Here is an 18,828-nt window from a genome sequence, read left to right on the forward strand (position 1 = left end):
GTGAAATTGACACCTTAGCACACGCTCGGGCGAGGGGTCATCTCAATAGATGTTTTCTGCAAAATGTTGAATATGTGTACGTAAAGTATACGTATCGGTTATGTTAGGGATCATTTGTGTATGTGTGTTTGTTTTGAAATACCCATACGAATTACTGTATATTGGAAAGAATCCTACTACTTGTGTTACCTTATCGATTGATTGTAGAAATGTGCAACGTTTTAATACATGTTTGGATGTCAACAGTATATTTCATTGAAAAAATATGGATGTAATTCGAACAGTTTAATCTAGTTGTGAACATTGGCCAACGATTTAACGAAGTCACTGTGTAGCTTCTTTAGAATATATATATTCTTCTTCTCATAACGTTTGTAGACCGCCCGTCTAAGCACTCCCTTGTCAAAGTTGTCAAGGATGGTTTTACGTCCCGGTTTTGCATTTGAGACGGTCCCTGTCTTGTATGATTTGTTTACAATATTTTAAACTTCTTGGTAAGACATGCCAACAGCTCTGCAAGTTCTGTAATAAACCCTTTCTAAACTAATGAAAGGTTTGCCTCTGTCTTTTTTAAGCAGAAAAAAACTATAAACCTTTGCAACAATCGACTGCAAATCGTTGTCCATAGTGTACGCTGTGATAAAGATGTGCATGCATGACGGGAAACTTATTTATCAAGACTTAACATTTATAATATTATTTCTTCAATATAGAAACGATAATTAAGTAAAGTAACACAAACATTGCATATTTATTTGTTTAAGAAACACGTTAATTCATATTTTTACACCACCTGTATTATTAGCATAAATGTAAAGACTATTTCAGATTTCTGTTGGTGAACTCTGAAAAAATCTTAAGTTGCTGTTTTGGCACCAAATTCTCTCCTGTAAACTGCCCTTTAAATGCATGGGAATGTTAAATCGGTTGAAATAAAAATTAGGTGGACAATAGACAAGTTGATATATTGACAACATAGTACATTTATCACTTTTATAAAGATATTAAGGCTAAAAAGCATTTTTCTAGCATTTCCGACAGTACTTTAGTGAGAGTATACACAGCTTAATGCCTGGTTTAAACCTGAAACCACTTAATTGCTTAACCTTTAAAATGAGGCTTATCAATAGGGTCCCTTGCATATGATTCGTAATTTCAAACAGTGTATGTCAAAATACAAAAATTGACAAATAAAAAGTGTCCTGTTTTGGGCTGACATATGAGTGCCTGAGAAGCAATACCTTGTCCCTCACAACAAACACTGGTCTGTAATATACCGGTACAGGAACCGATTATTTCTTTTCATCACCCTGAAGAAATTTGAAGGCTGAGCTGAAGTCCTTGCCCCCAAAGCCGTGGTTGACCATGGTCCTGTAGATCTGATGAGCTGCTGAGCCCAGAGGAGTGGCGGACTTGCTGGCTGTGGCGGCACTCTGAGCCAGACCCAAGTCCTGCAACACAAGGCAGTAAAACACTCAACATACAAGGCATAGCAAGGTATAGCGTGGCATAGTGTCTTGTGGTGTGGTGTGGTGTGGTGTGGTGTGGTGCATTGTGGTGTGGTATGGTGCATTGTGGTGTGGTGTGGTGCGTTGTGGTGTGGTGGTGTGGTGCATTGTGTCGTGTTGTGGTGTGTTGTGGTGTCATGGAGCTTGGTGTGTTGTGTTGTGGTGCTTGGTGGTGTGGTGTGGTGTGGTGTGGTGTGGTGTGGTGTGGTGTGGTGTGGTGTGGTGTGGTGTGGTGTGGTGTGGTGTGGTGTGGTGTGGTGTGGTGTGGTGTGGTGTGGTGTGGTGTGGTGTGGTGTGGTGTGGTGTGGTGTGGTGTGGTGTGGTGTGGTGTGGTGTGGTGTGGTGTGGTGTGGTGTGGTGTGGTGTGGTGTGGTGTGGTGTGGTGTGGTGTGGTGTGGTGTGGTGTGGTGTGGTGTGGTGTGGTGTGGTGTGGTGTGGTGTGGTGTGGTGTGGTGTGGTGTGGTGTGGTGTGGTGTGGTGTGGTGTGGTGTGGTGTGGTGTGGTGTGGTGTGGTGTGGTGTGGTGTGGTGTGGTGTGGTGTGGTGTGGTGTGGTGTGGTGTGGTGTGGTGTGGTGTGGTGTGGTGTGGTGTGGTGTGGTGTGGTGTGGTGTGGTGTGGTGTGGTGTGGTGTGGTGTGGTGTGGTGTGGTGTGGTGTGGTGTGGTGTGGTAAATTACCACTAACCATAGATTACAATTTCATTTACAGGCTTCTATTCTTACTCAAATGGTAATATTTGACTGTTGAGCAAAATGTCTTCGATCAAAGTAATGCCATTTACATGTGTTTGTTGTTTAATGCCACACTCAGCAGTATTCCAGCTAAAATGAAAGCAGTTAGTAAATAATCTAATCTTTGATCGAACCAACCAAGTGTTTCACATAATGAGCATCCATCTACACAGCTTGGGATATAACAACATGCACAAAGGTAAATAACCACTATTCCATCAGTTGATCAGACAACCGCGTTTCTACATATGGCACCCACATGGGATATAACAACTGCACCAACGCTGGATCTGTTAGCCATCTCTTACGACTATCGTTTTTAATACAATGAGACCTTGGGCTGGCCTTCACATGCAGACACCATGGGTACTAGATCCCCCAGGAATCCTGTGTGAGGTGTGTTTATATGAAGCAGTAGACTGGCACCTCCTATCCAAAACACAAGACGGGGAAGAGATGTAAACCGACCTTGGCCATGAGAGCACTCCCAAAGCCCCCTTGGTAGTTGTTGCTGGAGGGAACACCGTCCACCACACCGGGCACTGGGTTGTAGACTTCGCTGGACCAGCAGCGACCAGAACTCATGTTGAGGATCTTCGCCAGGAGCTTGGGGAACATGAATTTATAAATATGATTTCAACCTATTATTCAGTAACGATCACATTTTGTATTGCTGCATCTCTTCAAGCTAGAACTACATAAAACAGAAACATTTTCAATCTAAAACTGATGCTGTAGAACCGTGATTCAGGGATGAGAAGACAGAAAGGTCACCTCTATATGTACTCACTTCATGCCCAGGTTCATGGTCTCTGACGTCCCAATCATGGAGATGCCTAGCAACATATTGTTACAGATCTTGGCTGCCTGCAACACAATACAAGTAGGAAACACTTGGCGGTGATGTTTGTTGGTTTAGTCAGACTAGGCAATATCCAGTTATATGCAGTAACCTGTAAATAAGTCTGGACCAGACTATCTAGTGATTGTCATCATGAGCACCGATCCACACTGGGTTACGATGTCACATATTCATCCAAATCACTGAATCTGATCTATTACTTCACTTCTTATGACCAGCATGAGTGAGTGAGTTTAGTTTTACGCTGCTTTTAGCAATATTTCAGCAATATCACAGCTGGGGAGACCAGAAATGGGCTTCACTCATTGTACCCATGTTGGGAATTGAATTCGGGGCTTCGACGTGACGATCAAATGTTTTAACCCCAAAGCTACCCCCACTGCCCCATATTACCAGTATGAGTTGCTGTGGACAGACTCAAACCCGGAATCCCCTGGGCTATGGCTGTAATTGATGCATCTATCCTCAAAGTTCTGTTCCAGGCTTAAACCATGTGATTTGTGCAGTGTGGGAAATGTAGACACAGCACTTGTGTAATTACAGGGGTGGGATAGAAATGTTGTACAAAACTGTACCACAGGGTATTCATAAAGATGTAAATTTATGCATACCAATGCTAAGAATATATCTAACCTATTTTTAACATCACCATGAGACAGATAACCTTGATAACTAGCAATGTTCATGTTTTCCCAGCGTTCGAAATACCTGCCTGCCCGACTGCCCGGGACGGGTTATTTTCAACACGGACTGTCAGATTCTCAAACTCACCTGCCCAACGGTCGGGTTAAAATTTAGACATGTATATGAAGATATCTTGTGGGCAGGTAAATTTTGGTCAGGGCTGGCAAGATTTACATCTAACCAGCCCTGTGGTCTGGCTGAAATATTTGGGAGTTTCATACCCTGGTTTTCCCCTCTTATCATTGAGATTGCAAGTAAAAATTTCAATTTCAAAATCTCAAGGTTTATGTTGGGAATCATACTGTGCATTTCAAGGGCATCTCTGCTAGTGAAGTTGCTTGCATGGCAGTACATTAACCTTCCAGAGCTTCACAGGCAGCTTGGGTTATCCAGGGTAATAATGTCCAGCATGTTATATGCACTTAGAGCATGTCCCTGTGGCATGGAGTTCAGCACTAAATAAGTGGTCTTATTATTATTATTATCATAAAACGGTATCTTGTTGAAAGAGACAAAATACCTCACCAGGAACTGACATTAACTGTGCTGTAATATTCTGACCCCTCCCCTCAATACTCACTTGACCTGTCCCAACAGGACCGCAGTGCACAACGTTTTTGCCCATGAGTTCCAAATAAGCTTTGGCAGCAGAGAATCCCGCGTCCGATCCACCCACCATGAATGTCAGAAGAGCATCCCGTGCAGCATTCACACCTACACAGAAACCACACTTTCGTCAAGGTTACAGATAATTGGCTGAGCTGGCAGGCATGAGTTGGTGCGGTCATGTAAACTTGCTTGTCAGTTTATGTGGAAGGCAATGTGTGCATACAGCTTTTTGGAAGAACTGGAGATAAAGGTGTAGGGTCACTCCCAATATGAACATGCTAGCATTTTATAATTTTGGAAACTATTCATATTTGTCAGTGAGAAATTAGTCAATGTAATCTTGTTCAATCACTTGACACATAACCATGGTGAATCTTGAATTTGAACCCATGATCATGCATTCCTGGTTTGTCCAAGGGACACAACTCTGACCAGCAAACCGCAGTGCCTTGAACACAGGTCCCATCATTGCTTCCTTCTAACTGAAGCATAAGGGTGGTGAGGTGTCTTTGCTAGAACCATAATATCAAAAGCTAAAATTTGTATGTATGCTGTCCACATTGAAAAACATACCATTCATATTGAGTCTGGTATAACTGATCAATTGCCATCTTGAGTGAGTGAGGTGGGTCTTATGCCTCTTTTAGCAATATTCCAGCAATATCACGGCAGGGGACACCAGAAATAGGCTTCACACAGTATACCCATGTAGGGGAATCAAACCCAGGCCTTCGGAGGGACGAGCGAACGCTTTAACCACAGGGCTACTCCATTGCCCCTTAGCCATCAGGATACCATGACAACTGGCAGTTAGTAAACAAAATAACCTAATCAGCTGAAAACAACAGAGGTGGAAATAACCCATTGCCGGACGCCCGAGTCCAGTGTCTTTTTCTGTCCGGCAAGCAAAAGTGTATATGACACTGTACCGGTGTCCAGTTGACATTCCAATGTTAATTATGTTATTTATTTAAAAAATCAACAAGATAACGGCCGGTATAGTGGAAAAATTATCAGGGCAAGTGATTTTACATGTGCCACTGTACCGGAGTACACGAGCAATTTTAAAGTTATTTCCACCCCTGAACAAGCATAGATTTTGGGGATCCTTAGATGCACATATCTAACCAGTAAATGTATCTGACTACCTGTAACTTCTTGACCCCTTGACATAGGGGGACAACTAAAAGTTAGTTATAACCAAAAAAGAATATGTGAAGTCCACTGTCATGCCATGAAGTACGCAGTCCTTCAGGCACAATGTCACACATTTTTGAAAATATCTATATTATACATACTGGGGCATATGCACTCACTTTAGCTTCCTATCAATGCAATAAAATACTTCTTATCCCTTATGACTTGCCTGAAATCAATAATTGAAACCTTGAGGTGAATAGCTTCCAAACAGAGAACACTTGCCACATGGAATGTAAACACTTGCTCCGTACATCGTAAACTGTCGTACGTGGTGTTGTGGGTGTTTACCAACTGGATTCAATCACAAGTTGTGCGTAGGATATTCGTTAAGAGTGCTTCAAGGGACATAACTCTATGGGGTTCGCTTGAAATAATGGAGGGTGCGAGAGTCAATTTAATGCAACATTGTATTAATTCATTCAAACTTTTTAATTTAATATTGTAATCTAAATATGTAATTTTTTGGGGAATAAATTATATGGTAGCTTCCCTGAGGGCTGATAGTTAGTATTTTTGAGAGAAATGCATTATTTATTTTTAGAGAAGCTTGGTGTGATATAGTGCCTTTAACTTTTTTTGAAGGTATATCTGGGGGTCTCTTACCTCCTGATACAGGGGCATCTACAAATGTTGCTCCTTTGCTCTCTGCCACCTGGGCCATGGTTTGGGACACCGCAGGGTCAATGGTACTGCTGTCTATCAGCAAACTGCCTTTCTGGAGCTTGCTGAAAGTAACATTACATTTCAAGGACACACAGAAACAACATTTACATCCTTATGCAATTGCAAATAACATCAAATGTACCGAACACCAAGATTAATGTTCAAGCACATCTGATTTTAACAAAATCTTCAATTCATGAAGCTGCCTCCAGCATATGGGGCTTTTTAATGTGTTTGGTCAAATTTGATGTTTGCATAGCATTTGATTTTTTCAAACAGACAAACTGGTACTGAACTGTTAACTTGTCACAAGCCTGCTTGGCTGGGACAATTGTAGGTGAGGTGGGGTGAAATTGGTTTTAACGTCATGCTTGAGAATATTTCGCTCATATGACAACGTGCATGAGTGTGTATGTGTACATGCGGCTGCTTGTACTAGCCCAGACTTAAGCTGGTTTTATAGTGCTAGCCCACTGAGATACCATGCCGCAGTGAAGCATGAATATCCCACTCAGACACATTATACTGACTCCGAGCCGACCAGACCTTGTTGTACCCAGTAATGCTGAGCGCCAGGCAGGGACCAACAAGTACCATATTTTAACGTCTTTTGGTATGACGCGGTCGGGGATCGACCTGCGACCTTCCGCTCTCCAGGCGGAAGCTCTAACCACTACACCACGGAGGCTGTCGGGACAATTGTAGGCTTTCAAGGGACTGACATTATGTCTCCCCAACCAAAGCTTTTGAATATTTCTTCTTGCAACAGTTATCTCTCCAGGCTATCATTGACTGCTATTATTTGTGGATATGCAAACTTAATGTATCAAAAATACTATATTATCTTTGCGAGTGCATGAAATTAACTGTCAGCATTTTTTTAAACTCAGTGGTGTATATTTAACTTAATTTCATAATTTGTGAAACAGATTTCGTCATATCTGATATCCTGTTGCCAAGTGGAATCACCAAGTCTGTGAAACAAAATACTGTTGTCGATTGCAAGAATAACCAGTGTCTTCTTGTGTTGATAGCGAAAGTTCAGCTTTGCTTATTCATATCAATGAGTGAGCGAGTGAGTTGGATTTTAACGCCGCTTTTAGCAATATTCCAGCAATATCATGGCGGGGGACACCATAAAGTGGCTTCACACATTGTACCCATGTGGGGATTCGAACCCGGGTCTTCAGCTTGACGTGCTGAAGCTTGAAGCATTAGGCTACCCCACCGCCCCTCATACTAATGACGGAGAGTGGGGGTAGCCAAGGCGTTAAAGCCTTTGAAAACCTGCGTTTGATTCCCCACATGGGTACAATGTGCGAAGCCAATTGTGCATGTCCCTTGCTGTGATACTGCGTGAATATTGCTAAAAGCGACATAAAACTTTACTTGCACACACTAATGGAACATTCACTAAACTACATTTAAATGAACTGAAAGGGACTACTAATTTTAGATTGTCATATCCATAGTTCATCATACCCGTAATTCACCATACCCGTATTTCATCATGATCATACCCCGTAGTTTGTCATAGGCATTTAATCTGACAGACATCACGGATCAAGTGTAGCCCGGGGGTAAAAGTGTTTGCTTATCATGCCGAAGGCCCAGGTTCGTGAGTGAGTATGGTTTTAGGCCGCTTTTAGCAATATTCCTGCAATATCATGGCGGGGGCACACCAGAAATGGGCTTCACACACTGTACCCATGTGGGGAATCGAACCTGGGTCTTCGGCGTGACGATCGCATGCTTTAACCAGTAGGCTACCCACCGCCCCCAACAGTTCATAACATAAAAAGTGGTCACACTGTACTGAAAGGTGACTCTGGTCAGTTGATTATAAAAGTGTTCATCATATTCCTCAATTTTTCAGGAAAAAATATACAACATAAGGCTTGGACATCAACACTCTTAGGGCAAATTACGTACACATGATACACATAGTTTCTACTTTTCAAAATAATTTTTTTGCCCCGTAACATTTTTGCCCTCTCCACAAATACTGGTTACCCACAATTTGCAAATGCAGCATTCTAAAATTTCTATTCAAACATATTTTAATGACAATCAGAGTATTCAGTAGATCAATACATGCAATAAACTATCTACATTAAACAGTTGGACACAAAAGCATAAATTAACCTTTCAGCTGACAGATTATATCTATGTACAGTTTCAAAAATGAATTTATTATGCTGTCAGCTGAGTTTAGATCATTATGTAGAATAAAGTTAAAATAAAATTTTGGACCAAATTTGGAAAATTCATACAATAGTAATGAACAAGATCAAATGTAATTTAAATATAAGAGGTGATATGATTCAAAGCTTATTGAGAGTCAGCAACATGCTTATAGATGAAACATTCAAGATGTTTCATGTTTAATAATTCTAATAACGTCATCAAAAGTTGCAATCAGAATAAAACCTTTACTTCAAGCTGCCTCTGCTGTACCGAAAATAGCATGATATCAGCCACAACCAGACAAACTAACCTCCAGGGGTTGCCCTTTAGGTGCCGTCTGACAAGAATATCTCAAGGTTACTCCAAAGAGCCGTCAGCAACTCATTATTTTCTCCAACCTCTAAACGTACTGTCCTTCCTCCCCCACAAGGACATAAATATTGTATTGACGTCACACGTACATGCCCAAAATTCATCCAGCTACACCCCCTTACAGGAGGGACCTGGGATGGACGGACTGAGAGCGTCAAACAAAGCTATAGTTATCTGTGCTACTGGCCCACATATCTTGTTGTGCGTCATGATTATATATACATCATAACCTACATTACAGCTATACAGATTGGTTCGTTTTTGTATTTTGACGGACTGTCATAAAAACTGCCCTGAAAGAATGGACGAAAAAGTGTGTCAAAGAAGCAATATGTATTTTGCCACTGTACATCATCATATCCACTTAAATGAAGTTAACATAAAATCAACAACCAGTTTTTCAGTACTGCTGTTTTATGCCCCATCGTGACGTATGAAAATATCCTTCACTTCTTTTGATTAGCATTCACAGCTCCACCATTACCTAGAGTAGGATTTCAGACTGTTTATTATGAAATCATAAATGAAATTTAGATTTTCGAAAATCAGTACTATTGCGAAACATACTAGAGAATGTTCACTTGCATTTTGAGAGAATTTACATAAGACAAAAGGAAGTGGAGTAGCTATCTAAAATTAAAAAATTACATATCACCAAGAGCAGAAGTTACTGCCCTACACCTTACAAGACATGTACCAAGTTTCATTACTACATTAGTGCTTAAGTAATCGTGAAAATATGTCAAAATGGCTGACATTGCAGCCAATGAGAATGAAATTAAAACCTCATCAGCACATTTGCGTGTGATCACTGGCGAGGTGAAGTACCACTATGTACAGTTTCAGCGACATTGGTCGAGCAGTTTCTGAAATGATGTGTATTATGACAGATGCTTACAAACAGGTTGGTTGGTTGTTAATTGATGCACTCAGCAATATTCCAGCTACATGTATTTGGTGGCGGTCTGTAAATACTCGAGTCTGGACCAAACAATCCTGTGATCAACACAATGATCATCGATCTACGCAATTGGGATACAATATGTGTCAACCAAGTCAGTGAGCCTGACCACCCGATCATGTTAGTTGCCTCTTACGACAGTGGTTGCTGGAGACCAATCCTAACCCTGATCTTCACAGGTGATTACAAACAGGACACCACATAAGCACATTTGACTTTCATCAGGCAAGCCGAAAAGGGTTATCATTGCCGTCAATCATTTGATCACGTCTGATTATTATCATGTATGTTACAACATAATACATGTTTTGTGGACCAAAAAAGCCCTAACCAACTCATCACCATATCAGCGACTAATTTAAACTTTCAAAACTCATCACCAATCCTATTGCCACACGTCTGCTATAAAATGTCCAGGACACAGTAATCTTTTGAGCACTGTGGAGGTATTAGTTATCACTTGACTTACATACAGTGATTGATGCTATTCCTAGCTGCCGTCCTTGTTCAATGTGCCTCCAGGTGATAATCAACCTTTGGTGGATCGCGTCACACTCAGTAGCAAAGGTGGAGTAAGGTGCATATATAAAGACTAATTGCTTGCAACATTCTCCTTTCATGTGAAGAACTCCAATACAGCATCTCCTATACTCCTGACAAAAGGTAAGCGATATATTTCATTTTACAGCTGGAGGAATGACTGCGAATGTTCTAATGAAATGTCAAAGGAAGTTACCTTCAGGGTTTTCATCGTATCAAACTTTATGACTGATTTCCAAACTCGTGAAACTAGACAAATGTTCAGAATTATTAGGTTTTTAACAAATGGTTCAAGACTTTCATGCCTCTTTGTGCATCACAATTACAATAGAGTCTCTATATTCAAATGGTTGATTTAAGGACATTTAGAGGACAAACCCCATACATGATCCAAATCTTCATTCACAGCTCATAAATGTCACACGTAGCTCTCAAAGCTGAGAATTTTTAACCACTGTACGAGGTGCTTCAGTGAAGTATCTATATGTTACACAAGCTGGCTTTTGATACAAATACTTGGCCCCCAAAATGAACTGAAAGTATGGTTATTGAACCACTGACTTTCAGGTATCTAAGCAGTCAATCATTTGGCCAGTGAGGAAGTTAAATAGATTTACATGAACACGATTCATAATACTTTGCAGATCATTGTGATGTCATCGGTTTCCATGATGTCACAATCAATTGACATCAGTAATAGACTTAAGACACTGCTTATACTGTTTACAAACTGCAAAAGGTCGAGGGTTAATGATGGATGATAAATAGCATCTCACGCTGGTGTGCCGAAGAGTCTTATACCTTTATCAACTTGTGTTGATATGCTTGATGTCAAAAAAGACTAGGGTGAGGTTCTCTGTGTACCAAATACTCTATACAAGGTTTATGAACCAAGGCTTCCTCACAGTGGTTTACTGCTAGTCTTGTATCCTCATGCAGGTAAATTGCTGATTCAGCAGGCATTCTTAAGAAGACAGATTTTAACAACCCCCCACCACAACCCCACCTTAGAAAAAAACCCAAACAAACCCAAAACAAACTAAAACACTTGTGGCTCAGTACAATGTACTTCCAGATCAGGCTTCAAAGAACAGAGTGAGTGAGTGAGTTTAGTTTTACGCCGCACTCAGCAAAATTCCAGCCATATGGCGGCGGTCTGTAAATAATCGAGTCTGGACCAGACAATCCAGTGATCAACAGCATGAGCATCGACCTGCGCAATTGGGAACCAATGACATGTATAAACCAAGCCAGTGAGCCTGACCACCCGATCCCGTTAGTTGCCTCTTACGATAAGCATGGGTTACTGAAGGTTCATTCTAACCCGGACCTTCCCGGGTATTCAAAGTACAGAAATTTGCAAATATATAACATACCACTTTCAATACTGATGGAACTATATGTAGTAAAAAAGAGTCATATGGTGATGATGCATCTTCCCCCTTGATCTGGCACAAGCTGGAAAAGGAGAATGGCTTGTATTCCACTTAATAAAAAAACTAAAAAAAATTCCCAAATCATCAAAGGACACCAGTATGCCACTACACTGATTTGCACAGCAAGTTTCAACACGAAAAACTGCCTGGTTTTGGAATTCTGCTTTGGAAATATAAGACAGATATCCCCAGCCTGAAGGGCTAAAAATTTGAAACAATACGTATCAGCAAATAATCTGACTAAAACCAATTTTACAAACAGATCAGATATATATGTGCGGATGGATTGTATTTCATCTGTACTGCTATTTTGTATCAATCTGAACTGATTCTGAAACACTTATGGTGTAATAAATCTGTACCTTGTCACGAATCCTAATAACAGATCAACTTCACAATATCCAGAAACACTTGACTGGTGTAGAATAAATTCTGTTCTCATTTGGAAAGTCTATTCAAACATAAACAGGCAACTAGGGTTGGGTATTGCCAAAATTTTCGTATTGTGACATATCGTGATATGTGTTGGCGTATTGCATGGGTTAAGGTAATGAAATTACTGTTTCTTTCTTTTTGAAACAATGTCACTGGCCACTGTCAGGATGTGATTGTACAAGAGATCAAATGAAAATGTTTCCAAATTGTTTATCCCAACAACGAGTGCCGGTACCAATCTATTTTTTTTTATCTATATGGTTTAAAAGTCATGCAAATGCAGTTATATGACCAATAAACTATTCTCAAAATTATTAATGTATAATAATATAAAATATATACAAATGTTAATGGTATTTTTGACTACATCACGAAAATTACTGATCATGGTCACGGAAAATGCCGATCGTATCGGGTGAACTGGTTCATAAAAAGTGTAATGCAATATATCGTATTGTGAAGTTTGAATTGCAATAAACCAGTTAACCGGTATTATCGCCCATCGCTACAGGCAACATCAATTTTGTTTTTTGTGTGTCAATGAATTAAGAAATACACTCCGCTCTACCACCATGTATAGTGTAATAAAACATACTTTTGCCCTGAACTATTATAGTTAAAGCACGAGGACACGACAACGGTACAAGAATCTGTATCGAAACGTCGCACTCACGAATAAAAAGAAGTTGTTATCCATAAAGTTTGTTCTATATTGTGCTTGACAACGGTACAAGAATCTGTATCGAAACGTCGCACTCACGAATAAAAAGAAGTTGTTATCCATAAAGTTTGTTCTATATTGCACTTCCCAACTTCTAAAATGCCACTCAAAGAACCTATATGAATGTTCGGTGAACTTTTTGTGTGAGTACGAAGGCTGGATGAACTGCTGAAGACAGGGCTTACAGTGACTGTGAGGCAGCATGGCTGCTACACACAAGGTACATGATTTCTTTTGGTAAGCAGGGCCTAGATTTTCGAAGCTCTCTCAGCACTAAGATAGTCGTAAGTGCCATACATTAACATTAACTTAGGACTATCTTACTGTCAATACTTCATTTTAGTGTTACCAGACAGAGTTGATCTGGCTAGACCTGAGGGATGTTTACTTGACTGGCTGAAGTGATGGAGTGATACAGACATATCTGTGTGTTTGAATATTTGAAATATTCACTTCCCTCTTCCAGAGAGAAAATCAGGTTTCTTTAAAGTTGGCACCATCATAATCAAATGGGAAATGCTGCCAAGTGCTTGTCACTAAATTCATACAATATACAAATCTGTTAGAAGCAAATGGCTCATAAATTAGGGTGGCCTGCAGGCTCTTTAAAAGGAACATAGAAAGAAACCACAAAAAGTAACAGTTAATAGAAGAAAGAAATTTGGGAAAATTTGAAAGAAATCTTTAAAAAATCATGGAATATAATAGGAAACTGGTCAAATGCTTCCAATTGCCATGCAAAAAATTGTCACTGTGAACATCTGTAGACAGTTCTGCAAAGCAACAAGAGGCAAAGTGTGATGTGCAGATCAGGTGATGAGAGAGTGACACCTTATTACATATGCATGATAAATGTGAAGTGTGAACTGACCTGAAGATGCCATTGTCTCCGGCATAGACAGTCTCGACATGGACACTCTCCGGCAACATGCTGACAATGTTGTTGGTGGCAGCAGCTACGTCTGCTGGGGATGCTGCCACTGTTGCACCTGAAGATGGTAAATCATATGAAATAATGTTGTGGTGTCATATTGCACTGGAGAATGGTTTGCGTGACATAAAAGAGAATCCTCCATTAGATGATGGGATACTTGTGTTTGGGATGGGTCATCGCAAACCTGAAGTACCAATTACATGTTAAACCCATCATTGCTGTCCAATATAGTGAGTGAGTAAGTTTATCAATATTCCAGTAATATCACAGCGGAGGAGACCCGAAATGGGCTTCACACATTGTACCAAGTAGGGAATTTAACCCGGGTCTTCGGCGTGACGAGCGAACGCTTTAACCCCTAAGCTATCCCACTGCCCAGCTGTCCAAGTAAGGGTCCAGTACCACTGTGACAGCTAGGGCTGGCTAAAAAGAACCATAGGAAATACTGTCCATAGGAAAAATCCTTCAAGATTACAGATATGTAAATAGTGTCATGAATAATATTGTACATAAACTTTTGCGATGGAATACATTTTTAATTTCCTCAAACAAGACACAAAGTTAGGATTTTACTCATGGGCTGCTTCTAAATTATATTCAGGACACTGATTTGTTAGCAGCCCATGCATAAACATGTCGCTGCTCACCAGTGGTGTGAAATGTATTCATTTCATTCTAACATGATTTTGCATTTCTGCTTCAAGTTACTTCTCCAATATTTATCGAAAATCGATCAGGCACAACATGGGTTTGGCACAGTATTGTTAATGCCAAACTCATAAATTATCTACAGCAGTGTTTCCAAGGACAGTTTCATGGTGTGTTTTACAGTGGAGAAAATGGCATCTTGAATAATTATATATATATACAGGCAAGGGATACGTTTATCTGTATGAATTTCAATCCAGTTTGATCGGAGATGTAATAAGTGTTGCCATGGTTACTGGCATGACTCACCATCCTTTCGTAGTCCTTCTACAGCATCTTTGGAGACATCATACACTATGAGAGGGTAGCCTTTCTTGATGAGGTTACGTGCCATGTGGTTGCCCATCAGTCCCAAACCAACAAACCCAACCGGCTGCTGGCTGCTGAGAGGTGCACTGCCTGTAATGAAGGAACATTCATGGTGGTTTACTGATAGAGACCACATACAGAAATATTCAGGCTCTATCACAGCAGCCCCTAAATAACAGATTACAGACCAGACAATTCTCTGACTGATATTGAGATTGATTGATTGTTGTTAAACGCCGCACTCTTGTCCAGACAATCCAGTGATAGTGAGAGCAGGAATCCATGCTGTTATGGTATGATGACAATCAATCAACAAGGTCCCTCAGCTCACGAAAACAGAATAAAAAATTGCAAGAATAATCTGAGGTGATGTTTGTATTTTCATCATTTTTGTAGCCATGCTATTTTTGTTGTAAACTGCACCAAGCAAGTTAGTAAGGGTGTTGTACAACACAGTCAATACTTAATCAATATAAATTTTGTATACCCTCTTCCCTATAAGGTTTCGTGTATAAATAATTCAATATGCACCTCTTGATCCACATAAGAAAATGTTAGTTTGAAGATCTATACAGTACTATTTCCCAGTCTACTCAGCACACACCGACTGATATCTGAGCTTACATTAGGGTGTGTTTTGGCAAACCGTCATTCCTTGTAACAAGAATGCATGAGCCAAGTTTGAATGATTTGATCAAATTCTGACAATAGGGGAGCAAGACATGTTGTCACAAATATTGTATCTTGTATCAGTGGTGTAAGTTGGTTCGTGGTAACTCCGACTGACATTGATGCCTCCTGAGTTTAATGTTGTGAGAAGGGCACAAACCTATACTGATCAACTGCTCTAGAGGCGAGTCTTGTTCAGAAGTCTTGAACATATTACAGTCTATTTGTCATTAACAGTCCCCGGTAGACGGTCTTGACTGCATCTAATGTCATAAAGCAAGTCCTCTTCCTCTTCAGACGGGTGCCAGTCAAATCGCCCCAGCTACAAAACGCCCCAGCCAATTTGGTCAAAATGCCCCAGATTTTTGGTCAAATCGCCCCAGGTTTGGTCAAATTGCCCCAGGGGGGTAGTCAAAATGCCCCAATGTATTTAAATTGGTTAAATGTATGCCACAAATGCATAGTTTTTGTCAACTTCCATGTTATATTCTATAGATATAATATTATATAGTGATATTTCTGATAAATTTTCGATTAGTAAACTCATAAGACCAAAAGTAATATTCATGTATAGACAACACTGTAATACTAATTATTTGGTAAAGAATTACAAGAGTAAAATGAAAGGTTTGTATAATATGTTTATTGGCTGTAAATAGTTTTTGGTCAACCAATGGCATTATGTAATCATAACTAGTATGGTATAATATTTATTATTTAAACATATTTATTTCCAAAGAAAGGAACCGGATTGGTAAACAAGCATAAGCTTATATGAATACGCTCTGGGATACAATGGAAGGAAGAATAAACTTCGTCATGATGAATGTACAATGTGAATGATATATAAATGCTGCAAAAGCGAGAAATAGCGCCAATCATTGTTAAGCGGTATATGTCATATAAACAAAATATTTTGGATCAAATCTGCCTGTTAAATTTATAAAAGAGTGCACTGAAATTAAAAGTTCTTTGTTTACTATTGAGGAACAGCGTTGGTTTCCAAACAAAATTGATTTTAGGTCAAATCCTTTAGTATAAAAAAACATAATTTGACGTATATCGTTGTAAAGAGTACATGAAAAGAAATAGTGATCAGAGTCTTCATAGTTATGGCTACAAGAGCAAGATGATGTCGGAGATATAAATCTTTCATATTTGTCTTCGCATTAAGGTCACTACATTCAAGTGGGAGACGAGAATGTATGATTAGACAAAATCTGCTACCGAAATTTAAGTCAAAATGACTGTAGATATTAAAATCGTTCAAAATTACATTTTTGAATCTCGATAGGTGATGGTCAATTAGTGAATATGTTTTTATAGCCTGAAATGCTCATACATTCGAGCCTCAACATTTCCTTTAACTAAACACAGCATTGAATGTCAATTAGTGAACATGTTTTAATAGCCTGTTTTAATCCACACTGTTTGACAAGATTAATTAACAAAAGCTCTAGATTGTTTTGATTAGCATTATCATACTTGTTGAAAAACCTATGCATTTATGGCCAATAAACATTTTATACAAACATTTCATTTTATTCTTGTAATTCTTTACAAAAGCATTAATAACATGCAAATAATTGGTATGATAGTGTTGTTTATACATGAATATTACTTTTGCTCTTATCAGTTTACTAATAGAAAATCTATCAGAAATATTACTATATATTATTATACGAAGTATATAATATGGAAGTTAACAAAAACTATGCATTTAGGGCATATATTTAATTATTTTAAATACACTGGGGCATTTTGACTACCCCCCTGGGGCAATTTGACCAAACCTGGGGCGATTTGACCAAAAATCTGGGGCATTTTGGCCAAATTGGCTGGGGCGTTTTGTAGCTGGGGCGATTTGACTGGCACCCCTTCAGACGTACATCAGGGACACTTTCTGTCATGATAAAACCACTAAATTGAGCAATTCAAAAGTGCTACTCTGCCATGCCGGTGAACGACGGCTGCCAACTACAACGCCACCTGCTGGTGCCGGTGCCAGGAAGGGGGAATAACTCCTGTCTATCGCAAATGCAGATCAAGGGGGGCGATTCTTGTCACCTTACTTCAAAATACATTTTATACCAAAATAAGACATAAAACGGTGTTGACTGCATCTAATGTCATAAAGCAAGTCCACTTCTTGGTTCAAATTTCAATATTTGTGCTGCAGGTTTTCGTTAATTATTATCTTGAGTGTAATGCACTTTACCAGCCTGATTTTTCGGATTTGTTTTTTAAAAAAAGAAGCAAAACGTTTCGCGGAGACGGATCGACCAGTTCTTGCTGCAATGCTGGTTGAACATGTTGTCTCATTGTTGATACTGGAGTAGAATGTTCTGGGTACCCAAGTCTTGGTGCTTAAAAGCATGTTAAATGAGAACCATGTGTAAAGCCAGGACTGTAATAGTTTCTCGTCGTTGAGTGCCATTTGAATTCCATAGAAGGCTATAGATCTAGATTCTATTCGGTGGCTGTGTCGACATGCTCACGAATATTCACCGTTACGCTTCACGGGATACGACAGGTATGCCAATGAAATATACGATGTCACGCTGCATGAATATTTGAAATAGGTTATAATGTTAGAAACTATCCAAAATACCTGAAAACAAGCGGACAAACGATGTGCATTTTGATGTTCGAACAGAGATAATGCCGAAGCGAGAGAGCCGGTTCAGAGCCATGTTGACTGCTGCGCGGAGGTGTGTCAAGGACGTTTTGTGCCACCTATCGTCGGGCTGTTGAAGCAGGATAACTCTATCCGAAGCGCACATAAAATATCATTCTTACGGGTTTTGTTTTGCATTTTAGACAGTAACAAAGGGCGCTGTGCTCCACGGTCGAAGATAATTTCCGATCTAAGTCTATTCGCCTTTAAGATCTACTTGTACGTAAAAACCTTTATAAAAATAATGGTATCTGGACTAAATCTTTGCTGTGGACTTGCTGCAGGGAAACATGTTTTGAGTGTCCTGACTAAACTAACTGGGGCTACCAATTCAACGAAACTTAAACCTCCTGTTATAGATATAGTGTGCTCAATCAGATGGACAATCCTTATTCCGTCGCGATGATTAGAGTCTAAATATGTAAGCACACTATCTCCTGTGTCTATTGTGTCTACAAACATATGTTTCATTGTGCATCTTATTCCCGGTGACAAGACGCTGTTTGCCACGCCTAGACTGGACCTAGACCCTGTGAATTGGGAATACTCTCTGTTTTTTGTCTACTCAGCATCTTTAAAGTTGTTGTTTTATTCGGACATTCAAATTCTAAACCTGGAATCTC

General features: G+C 39.7%; 1 protein-coding gene across 1 annotated transcript; it reads right to left on the bottom strand.

Annotated features, from left to right (window-relative positions):
* Positions 1–1,054: 1,054 nt before the first annotated feature.
* LOC124259562 (3-hydroxyisobutyrate dehydrogenase, mitochondrial-like) lies at positions 1,055–18,254 on the bottom strand. Its single transcript, XM_046693711.1, has 8 exons — positions 18,140–18,254; positions 14,800–14,949; positions 13,780–13,897; positions 6,197–6,318; positions 4,365–4,498; positions 3,029–3,105; positions 2,707–2,860; positions 1,055–1,451 (listed from the first exon to the last, which is right to left on the bottom strand). The coding sequence occupies exons 1-8, from the start codon at positions 18,219–18,221 to the stop codon at positions 1,293–1,295; spliced, it is 996 nt and encodes a 331-aa protein (XP_046549667.1). The 5' UTR covers positions 18,222–18,254; the 3' UTR covers positions 1,055–1,292.
* Positions 18,255–18,828: the final 574 nt, after the last annotated feature.

The sequence above is a fragment of the Haliotis rubra genome, unplaced genomic scaffold, assembly GCF_003918875.1.
Source record: "Haliotis rubra isolate DU_JTF1 unplaced genomic scaffold, ASM391887v1 Scf73, whole genome shotgun sequence".
NCBI lineage: Eukaryota > Metazoa > Mollusca > Gastropoda > Lepetellida > Haliotidae > Haliotis > Haliotis rubra.

Bases quoted from the DNA above. Each gene is read 5' to 3' on its own strand.
- LOC124259562 (XM_046693711.1), bottom strand. From the start codon at position 18,221: ATGGCTCTGAACCGGCTCTCTCGCTTCGGCATTATCTCTGTTCGAACA. The intron at 13,898-14,799 runs GTGAGTCATGCC...TACCATCTTCAG, and splicing joins AGAAGGACTACGAAAGGATG to GTGCAACAGTGGCAGCATCC. The intron at 1,452-2,706 runs GTCGGTTTACAT...CTTGTGTTGCAG, and splicing joins GGAGTGCTCTCATGGCCAAG to GACTTGGGTCTGGCTCAGAG.